Source organism: Aegilops tauschii, chromosome 7, assembly GCF_002575655.3.
Source record: "Aegilops tauschii subsp. strangulata cultivar AL8/78 chromosome 7, Aet v6.0, whole genome shotgun sequence".
NCBI classification, from domain to species: domain Eukaryota; kingdom Viridiplantae; phylum Streptophyta; class Magnoliopsida; order Poales; family Poaceae; genus Aegilops; species Aegilops tauschii.
Genome location: NC_053041.3, coordinates 421,467,160 through 421,477,659, shown reverse-complemented (window position 1 = coordinate 421,477,659; position 10,500 = coordinate 421,467,160). Strand labels below are relative to the sequence as shown.

At 41.2% G+C, this 10,500-nt stretch overlaps 1 protein-coding gene across 8 annotated transcripts; it reads left to right on the top strand.

Annotated features, from left to right (window-relative positions):
- Positions 1 to 1,023: 1,023 nt before the first annotated feature.
- On the top strand, positions 1,024 to 9,730 carry LOC120969955 (uncharacterized). 8 transcript variants are annotated; one of them, XR_012189107.1, is made up of 12 exons: positions 1,024 to 1,516; positions 1,945 to 2,740; positions 3,922 to 3,989; positions 4,255 to 4,739; positions 5,241 to 5,320; positions 5,432 to 5,649; positions 5,802 to 5,948; positions 6,941 to 7,035; positions 7,627 to 7,805; positions 8,867 to 8,950; positions 9,173 to 9,242; positions 9,419 to 9,730. XR_012189107.1 is itself a non-coding variant. In XM_073503949.1 (10 exons), exons 7-10 carry the CDS (start codon positions 7,708 to 7,710, stop codon positions 9,634 to 9,636), a joined length of 423 nt encoding a protein of 140 aa, XP_073360050.1. In that variant the 5' UTR covers positions 4,546 to 4,739; positions 5,241 to 5,320; positions 5,432 to 5,481; positions 5,578 to 5,649; positions 5,802 to 5,948; positions 6,941 to 7,035; positions 7,627 to 7,707; the 3' UTR covers positions 9,637 to 9,730. The 8 variants fall into 8 exon arrangements, 6 of the variants coding, with proteins under 6 accessions (XP_073360053.1, XP_073360048.1, XP_073360050.1 ...); XR_012189106.1 differs by having other exon boundaries at positions 8,867 to 8,959; XM_073503949.1 differs by lacking the exons at positions 1,024 to 1,516; positions 1,945 to 2,740; positions 3,922 to 3,989 and having other exon boundaries at positions 4,546 to 4,739; positions 5,432 to 5,481; positions 5,578 to 5,649; positions 8,923 to 8,959.
- Positions 9,731 to 10,500: the final 770 nt, after the last annotated feature.

Here is a 10,500-nt window from a genome sequence, read left to right as displayed (position 1 = left end):
CATTTTTCTTGTGCATGCAGGTGAAGGGTCGGATCGGTCCAAGGATTTCAAGCGCAAGCTGACCCGTGTTGCGAGAGTTCCTATGAGGGAGGGTACTGTGGAGAGCGTAGCAGTTCACGGAAGCACCTCTACTACCTATGCCAAAATCCCGACAAGAGGTTCTACTGGGACGAGACACATCCGACACATGCTGGGTGGGAGGCTGTAATGGAGGCGCTGGAGCAGCCTTTGATGGAATTTCTCAATTGATGCGTTGTATTTTTGGCAGCACCTTGATCAATTGATAGTTGGTGCGGTATCTTTTAGGTTAGCATTATATACAGTGTGCGTATTTAGGGGTGAGCTTGAGAGATTTTCTTTCGTCATGTTCGGCTAAACTTTTAGTCCAGTAGGTTCGAAATTGCTTAATGTCTCGTATCCCATGTTTGAGATTAGAAAGATGGTCGTAGTATTTGACCAACGTCCACGACGGCATACGCCCTCTTGAGCTCTTTACTAAATCTTGTTCAGTGTTCGGCTGCTTGATCTCTACTCCTAATGTCTTAGTTGGTAGTCCGCGTTCCGGGTTTTATTTTCGTCCCACCTAATACGGTCTTTTTTGGTACTTCTTTCGTCCCATCAGAGACGGTTTTTTTTCGTCCTCGATCCCACCTCCCGCATCCCCTCGATTCCCACCTCCGCCCTCGAACCAGGAAATAAAAATCGGTATGCTCCCACTATGTCCACTGCTAAACCCTCCGGTTCATCGAAAAAAACTCGCACCTGAAAAAATCTACGAAAATTAACCTACGCCCCGACCGCCGCCCGCGGGTCGCCCGCTCCCTCGCGCCCCTGTTGCTCCCTCCTCGATCCCGATCTGGATCGAGGGGACGAGGAGCTCCTGCCTCCCCGAGACCCCGACGGCCGGCCTCCTCCTCGCCCCGCCGCTGCATCCGGCACCGCCACGGCCTCTGGAGCCAGGGAAGCCATGGCCTGAGCTCGGCCTCGAGGTCCCCGCCGCCGTCTCCTGCAGCTTTTGCCCCGCCGCCTCACCGCCCGAGCTCGCCGTCGCGCCGCCGCCGGCTCTGGTCGCCTCCACCTCCGCTCCAGGCAACCCTCGGTCGCCGGCTCGCTGGAGCACGACGGCAGACGATGGATGCCTGGTTGTGTGCGACGGATGCAGTTCTCACGCGCAAGCTAGGGTTGGAGCCGCCAGCTCTTCATCCTGCCCGCCGGCGGCGAGTCTTCCCGTCCCGTACTGCCGCCTCCCCGTTATCACAGGTATCTCCACCCCTTCCTCTTTCCCCCTCTTCTCTCCTCTCCCTTCTCCCTCCTCCATCTCTGTTCCCTTCCCCCTCCCACCCCGTTATCTGTTCATGTTGTTGGCACCTGAAGAAGTTGGTGGCATGGTGAAGCCCCTGAGCAAAAGTTGCAGGAGTCTTTGAAGGAGTTGGAGAAGTCTTAAACCTGAGTCCGAATCCAATTTCGTGGGAACAAGCATATATTCCATGAATTTTCCATTAGATTCAGTGGACAGGTAATGTCCTCAACGACACTTGCACACCCTAAACCCTAAAAGAAACAACTAGATGCCTTGGGTAATTTTGGCTGCATCCGTCTTGGTTAGTTGGTTTACATGTGAATTCACACGTTTAAAGGGCATGTGACCATTAACTTTATAAGTATTTATCCATGTTCTAAAGGAATTAAATAGGATGCAGTAATGCAGACATTCAAAGGAGGTGGGAAGTGTGCATATGCTTTATGTTAGTTATATGCACAGGGCAGCCTATCAATATAGAGGTGTCATTCAGACAGAGCTCTTTGAATATAATAAGACAAAAGATCGGGTTCCTGATTTTTTTATAAGAAGATTCTTCTATATGTTCAGTTACATGATTTTTAATTTGATCATCTTCTTTGAAAAAATTTTGTGCTGACTATGATATTTCTTTTGATTTGTAGGTTCATCTGGTCCTTTACTCCTCACATAATAACTGTGAAACTTAATGAGGAACTTCTGAAAAATGCTCCCTCCCCTCTGATGTCTATTTGGTTACTTATGCTTGTGTGGTCTGGTTGTTCCTAAGTGCTTTCGGACATTATTATTTGTGTGATCAGCATTGAGTAGATTGCCTGCAGCAAGATAACTTGAGTTTTTTTACTTAAGTAAACGATATGTAAATAGCTCTAAGTTAACTGGACATTTTGTCGCATTGGCTTGAATCTGCATGTTGCATCATTTGTGCACAATGAAAACTGTATGAACCTGCATTGGATGGTGTATTTGTAGGAAGGTTATCCTTTCTTCAAGGACTGGAAGTTTCCTGGTAAGTGTTCCTTTTTCTTAAAAACTCTGTGTTTGTTCGCTGTAATATTTTGTTTACATCAGGTTTCTCTTTCCTTTTGTGGGCATAATGGGCGAGACAATAATATTCAGAAAGTTGTTGTTTTAGGGAAACTGCTAACTCCATATGTCAGACCCATATCATTGTTGAGCATGCATAGTGTTCCTATGTCATTTCTATGATGTATTTGTTTCCTTTTATATCACAGTAGTCTTCATTTTGGCCATGTACCTTCAAACTGAACCAAAAATGGTTTGTCTGATGACATGTTTGAGGAGATTCTTGATATGAAACAGTAGATATGAGGGTGACCGTTTTTTTTGCAAGTTTTGTCCGTGGAATCTTTTTGCAGTTGATAAGACATGGGCTGGACTTACTTCCGATCTGCAATATTTTCGGTAAAGTGATTCAAGGTATGTTCGATTGTTTACTTAGGGTGGTTACTGAACCTCTTCCATTGTATAAAGAACTAACCTTCCATTTTAGAAAATATCCCTGCAGGTTACAAACCTAACTGATTGCTTGATAGTTCTTGTTTGAACTGTCGATATTTATAGCTTAATCTGGAGTAAACAAGCCATATAATTATATCATCTTACTATTCTTAGCACTGCATTGATAAGCACCCCATTCTTTGAAAATGTTGAGTTTTATCTTATTATAGGTTTTGATACCAGCACCATTTTGGGTCATAGGAGCGAAAAGCATCTCTTAAATCATGACTTGCTATACTAATCAAGAGGGAGGAAGCAATTAAACCTGTAGAAACCATGAATGAAAAAAAAATCATATACCTATCTATACCGTATATCACTTAATCATATGTTTGCATCATTGAGCCGCATTGTCAGCTGGCTAATGGCAACTGGTCCATGGAAACTCCTTAATAGTTAGCCAAAGAAACCTCATCGCGTGGGCACCAGATGGCCTTGCTGCGGCCCTGTGTTACACGCCTGTTTCACTCGAAGCCGTGCCCAGGAGTGCGTCGATGGTCGTTGCCTGCCTCACGCCAAGCTCATCGCTTTGGAATTGACTAGGCATAGGTCATTGTGATCAGGTGGGCAATGCGGCCATCATCGGCGTACAGAAGGATAAGCGGCGACAAGGGTGGGACACAGTGTTAAAATTTAGGGTGTAGACATGTGTGTGGAAGGAGGTGTTGAGACATGCTTATTGTCTAGAAGCATATCATATATTTTCTCCCGTTGCAAGCTATCTCCCCCTGCCTCTCAAAATACAGTAATTGATTGCCTGAATACGTATATGGAATGTGAAACAATATTGCTTACACTAATTGGAATGGAGCTAAATTTTCTTCAATATTTGAATATATGCCTTCAAATATGCAAGATTATACTCCCTCCGTTCCGAATTACTTGTCGCAGGTATGGATGTATCTAGATGTATTTTAGTTCTAGATACATCCATTTCTGCAACGAGTAATTTGGAACGGAGGGAGTAGTTTCCTTTATGAGTATGATGCAGGATTATCACTTATGCAGTTTGATACTTGTGCTGAAATCTTACTTTATTTGAATCTCGATTCTGTTTCAAGCATACTTTGTCGAATTCTCATTGGTTTCATGGTTTCCAGGAAACAAACATCCACTGTGTCAATCACTCAAGATGGTGCATGCAGTTTTCCTGAAAGTTAAGTCTGAGGTAGTCAACAATACATATGCATATATGAATATGTCTCCTGGACTTGAACTTCGATTAATGAAAAGACACTTTCAACTTTGTCAGTTTCATTCACACATTGTTGTGATCTAGAAAGCATACCAAAAAATTGCTTTTTGAAAATGCACTTGGCTCTGAACATGTATGGATCCCAGTGCACCATTTCACTCAATTTTGGAGAAATATGATAATACCCATGGCATTTGGTGCCGGCTGACCCTGACGGTGTGGCATTCGCCCTTTTCAGAGCCTGCTCCTACATAAAGCTGGGTGACGGGACGACGGCCAATTTCTGGGAGGACAAATGGTTGCCGGGTGGGCGTTCCGTTTAAGACCTGGCGCCAACACTGCTCACTTTTGTGCCCAAGAGCACAACTAGGTTTACTTCTGCCTTCCTTTTGACTGCAATTCCTTGTGTGAGCTCCTCCCTCTAAATCATGTCCTCCTAATTTATTTTTTCAGTCATCTATGGTTTGGATGGGGCTGGGTTCCTACAACGACGGCAACAGAGGCGACAAACACCACTTTGCAACGTCGCCGAACTGTGTTGCTGAACTGAAGGTACTGTAGCAATCCTTCTGGTTTGGTAGCTACAACCGAGATACTTAGCTTGTTTATGCCTTCATTTTTTTGTAGTAAAAAACATGATTCCAGCATGTGTAGAGTATTAGATTTCAGTTGTTTGTTGTAGTTTGTTTTGCAACCTCGCCGAACTGTGTTGCTGAACTGAAGGTACTGTAGCAATCCTTCTGGTTTGGTAGCTACAACTGAGATACTTAGCTTGTTTATGCCTTCATTTTTTTGTAGTAAAAAACATGATTCCAGCATGTGTAGAGTATTAGATTTCAGTTGTTTGTTGTTGTTTGTTTTCAGGGTTCAGTAAATTCTGCATCAATATTTAAAATTTTAGTATCAAGCGATGATGAGCAAGGTCCGCTTCTGATTGTTGTATGCCAACCCATGTTTTCTATTTGTAGATGGTTGTGTTTTTGCAGTTGGCCTACATCTAATAATTAGTAGTTAATGTCTGGATTACTTTCGACCAAATATTTTGAAAGTTGCTTGTTCTTTTGTACGTATCTGTGTTGGATTATCAATGCATGATCTAATTATCATTTTCTTCATATCGATATCCTATTAATTACTACTACATCAAGGATCTTCATGTTGTTCGTTTTCTTACAAATCCACTCATTGGTAATGATGGTTTAATTTCTTTGATATTTTCTTCAGTTTAGGGACAGCAGCAGTTTTACCACCGATGGTGTTGCATGTAAGCTGGATGTTCTCATTGTTCTGTTGGCTCTGATCGGGTGAGTTCTTCCCTATTTCCTTTTTTGATGCCTCCGTATGCTCAACCTATTATGGTTTTAGTTGTAGTGTGAATGTTTTATAGTTTATATTTTTTTTGTGTTCTCTGGCAGTGTGTATGCTATGAAGTTAAGGTTCTTAAGATTAATGATGTTTATAGAAGGTAGATACAGTTTTATCATTCATTCATGATCATATTTGGCCTCTCTTAGTGGCCAGTCTATGGTAAATCTAATAGTTGCTCTTGATAGTGATGCAGGATGTGAGGTACAACTATCAAAGTGACATTAATTTTGGTTCTGATTCCTATCCGCAGCCTCTTCTACACTAGGTGAGAAATTGGTTAAAAGAGTACATTTTATTAATTTTCTAAAAATATCTTCTGAGAAACATGATTATTATGTTCAGTAGTGTTGCTTCTCTATTCCAAAGGCACATGGAAGTTTACAGAAAAAAATCTTACAATTGTTTTTTTATCTTCAGAGAAGGAAAACACTCGACGATCTGGCTCTGTCTCAGGTATATGCTCCCTCGCCCGCAAGATCCGCTCTCTCCCATCTACGCATCGCAACAGCACTTCAGCTCCTCTTGTGGATTCTCACCAGATCAGGCCACCTCACTCACCTTCAGGTAAACCTTGAGCGACGACACAGTATGTTTTCGCGAACTAATCTTCTTTAGTCAACCTATCGATCCTTGTTGCGTGTGCTTCTTAATCGACATGTGAATAATCTGTTGATGCATGGAAATACATACTGATCTCCGATTTTCTTGCTGCCTGCAAGATAGTATATGCATGAATCTTGTTCAACTACAACAACCTGAAAGCCATGTTATTCTCAGAAAAATTATCATCTACGGTTGTATGCATATGCCTCTTGATATTTACCAGCTCTTCTTAGGATTGCCTAACTAGCATACATATCCTAGCTAGAACATAAGAGTTTGAATTTGTACATGTGAACTGCACATTAAGTTACTATCACCACTGTTTAACAACACTGTTGATTATGACTTAGGTTTGTAAACAGTCATCCATACTATAGGTACGTACGTTAATGCAGAAGCACTACTATGGAATTAGATGTAGTAAGTAGTAACTGCGTCAATCTGAACATTTTAGCAAGTTCATGCATCAACCTTAGGGTCCATCGGTGAAACAAAGCCAATCATATGAATTGAAGGAGCTACTGAAATAAAGTGGAAAGAACAAAGAGAAAATTGAAGATTATCTATATGAATATTCTGAGAATGGGATAGGAGAGGTGGTTCTTCCCAACAGGAAAAAGAGTGGAGCGGTACTGTTATCCTGCCTTTTCTACTACAATCCCAGTTAGCATAATAACATACGTGACATGAAAAATCATATTATCGATTCAATTATGATTCAAGCAACATGAACAATTATCCGTGAAATTCACTTCCAAAACCTGGTTTTATTTAGTTCTAACTTCAGGATAGACATTTACTGTATTGTAATTGCCAGACTTCCAAAATTCTATTATTACCATTGTTTAACAACACTGTTTTTGTCACGGGAAAATTATAGATGGATAAACGTCTCAAATCATACACTATAAAGCTTCCAACACTTGCTTACAGTGTCTTTCTTGTGTAATCAGTCTGTCGTGATGGACAAAGTTAAGATCCCAACAAAAAGTGCTTCTTGATGCTATGATGCAGCAACTTAACCTTCCAAATTACAGTTTACTAAACAGTAAGTGCTTCTCGATGCTATGATACAGCTTCTTGATGCTATGATGCAGAAACTTGATTCTATGGGCAAGTGATTCATGCTGCTCTTGGTTCTTCTATATACTTGAAATAAGGAACAATATTTGAAAGTATGATAGTGTTTGGTTAAAACATATACCTCAGTCCATTACTTCAGTTTCTTCTTCTGAAGTTATGTGTTTTCTGCTTTTCTACTTCTTTGCTCTGCTTTACACAATTCACATGGCATTCGAGACCTTTTATTTAGGACCAGAGAAAAACTCTAATTGTTAACTTTGTATTTTCCAACTAACTAGCACATATCTTGCCTAAGCGCATGCCTAGGCAAGCTTAAGCAATGCGTTCTGTTCTGGCCTAGCGCCTAGGCGCTTACACCCTTTCCCCCTTGCTTGCTTTGTTGTTCAGAGCACAGAAGAATTATATTCAAGTATACATCACCGCTGTTATTTTACTTGCTTGCAATTACAGTGTATTTTAAAACACACTTGGCGAACATCTGCTCGTGCTTACAATGCTCTATGAGGGAAATAATAGATCAATACTTGCTTTTTTGCTCCTTTTGAACGGTTGTCAGGACCTCGCCGGCAGATCCCTCAGCTATCAGGGAAGGCAGCCATCAGCGGAGATTGAGGGCGCCTCTCCGGCGAGAGTGCTCATGTCGTGGTGGTTTTCCACCAACAGCGTGGGGGAGGCGGTGTCCTCTGCAGCTAGGTCTACTTACTGGCGACCTCACCATCACCAGCCCACCTGCAGGTATGCTAGCTCCTCTTCTATTAATGGAAAAAGGAGATGCTCAAATGGATTGGGTGGTACCTTCCTGAAAGTATTGTAGGGATGGACATATGGATTGATTGGTAGGCCCCTGAAAGCTACACAGATCTGAACCGATAACTTCAATAAGAATGTGTATCCCAGCTCCTTTTATAATCTTGAATCCTTCTTGGCCTACTAAACTGTAACTCATGTTTCGTATTGGAAACAATATTTTGGACATTCCTAACCTGGCCAAGGGAATGTATTGCCCACCTACAGTGAGAGATACATACGAAATAGGTCCTACTAAACACCTAAAAGGATGAGTCATACTGTACTAACATTTTTGCTATCTTTATGCTCCATATGGATGGGAACTAAAAGGATGATGATATTATTCTACCTTTCAATATTTGGCGGCGCATGTTTAAGAAAATCATAGTGACTAATAAGCATGTCATTTTCTAGAAGGGGCTTGACTGGAATGTATTTATATAGTTAATAAAATCATAGTGACTAATTCTTCAGTTCCTCTATTTAGATTAGAGGTGTATGCATGCATATTAGCCAAGTGATCGGTCTTTCCAGGTCAAAAGAGAAAGTGACCAATATTTTGGCATATTTTCCTATTAAGAATAAATGGATATGCCCATGCACGTATGCACACAGATTTCAGGTTACAGTTTAATTAGGAAACAGATGATACCTCATTGTGTCGTCGTGGTCTGAGAAGAGGGGATATACTTGGTGAATATATATGTTCCACCCGACCATTGTGTTTCTTGGTCTTTTTAACTATTTTGGTTGATGGTCGATCAAGAGGTAGTAGAAACAGATGCAAAAAGAGAGGTGCAGATTTGAGAACTGGCTGACTACAAAAAATAACTCTATATGAAGATTAATTGTAAGGATATGATGCTTCAAGAAATAATGTGCATAATTAAGTCTGGTGCTTTTAACTAGACATGTTGATATGGCCATTGTTTCCTGTTGTGCTTCACCGGCGTCGATGCCACCAACTTCAAGTTCGTCCATCTTGTGATAATGTTTTTGGATTATAGAGCATTTGTAAAGGGCAGTTGATCTTCTCATTGGTTTCATTGGCGTTGTATGCAAGGTCTCAAAAGGTCTGCTGTTCCTGGATGGTGCGTGTGGTATAATCCCCATCTCCCCCAACTTTTCTTTTGTTACCATGCTTTTATCATCATTCACAGTAATTTCTACTTGCGCCTCTTGTCATGTGCTCCACCATTCCTCTCCTGTTCTAGGTCCAAAATGATTTGTTTAATTGTGTTGTGCATGTTATTTCACGGTTGCATCCTTTTTGGTGCTCTATTTAAATCTTTGTTCTCCACTCACTGCCTTAGATAGCTGCATATGAGGATGTACGAAGGATTTGGCTGCGAACTCAATCAGACCATTGGATTGAAGCTGAAGGTATACTTTGGCTGCTTTTCCTATTGTTTTTGTTCCTCTTTTCATGTGTGTTCAGGATTTTCTCCCTCCTTTTTTTCCGCTTTAGAGCCTCAAATTTGACAAGCATATGTTGTCGATTAGTGAGTAATGAATTGACAATATCTTGATCTATGTTGACTCTCATTCTCTACTTTCAGGGGGCATTGCAAAGATACGAAGGAATGGCCTTTCGTTCATAACCTGGTCAGCTACACAACATCTGGTCGTACATGTTTCTGTTGCAGCGGCCCAGTTACGTGGAGAAGAATGGCATACGCTGAGGATTGTGTCAGCTGATTTTCTAACTCATGGATTCTCATTTATCTCTTCAATTTACACAAGGAGGTGCATTATCAGCTCTTATGTATTTTCTTAATAACCGTTGATAGGAATGACAACTATGTTGAGATGTGGTAGACCATTGAATGACTTTTGGTCCAGAATGAAAAATAGAGGCATAATTATTGTAATTTTGTTGCTGCTAATTTCTTTCAAACGAAGCATGGCTTCTAATCCACAAATCACGCTAACTAATGTTCATCACTTCATAACGCCTATAAGAAGTATCTCTCCTTATCTACCTTCCTTCCTAATAGCATTGTAAATATTCTATCATAAGCTTCTTAGAACATTATGTATCATGAATAATCCATGTGTTCCTATCTGCCCCTAAATATATTTTTGTTCACTCTTTCTATACTTGCCTCACTCTCGCCCCTTGCGCCATTGGTGCAACGGGTCATCGATCAATGGCTCATTTAGAACACGAGTTACTGGATTTAGTGAGAAGCCTGAGGGTTGTGAGTTAGCGGGATGGGGGTTGGGGTTGGTCCGTTCAACTACGGATGTCTAAGTGGAATAATTTCCCTACATTAGAAAATGTGGCAAATTGCATGAGCGAGTGGTTCATTGCCTTTTTTCCAGGGGATGTTGCCTTATTTCTACAGTAAGCAAATAAACAGTGTGATGAACTTAATAACTCTATCCTTATTTGCCATTTCCTTCTCACATATTGTATGGGTTTTCGGATAGCCTAGACATACTGAGACAATTTGGGGGTGTCTCTCTCTCTCTCTCTCTCTCTCTCTCTCTCTTGCACGCACGCACGCACACATATTACATACCTTCTCCTCAGTCCTACCGTGCATTATTTGACTTTTGTGCTAATAGATGGGAAAATATGTTGTAAACTTGTGAGTTGTGAGCTACTCCCCCTGTTCCTAAATATATGTCATTCACA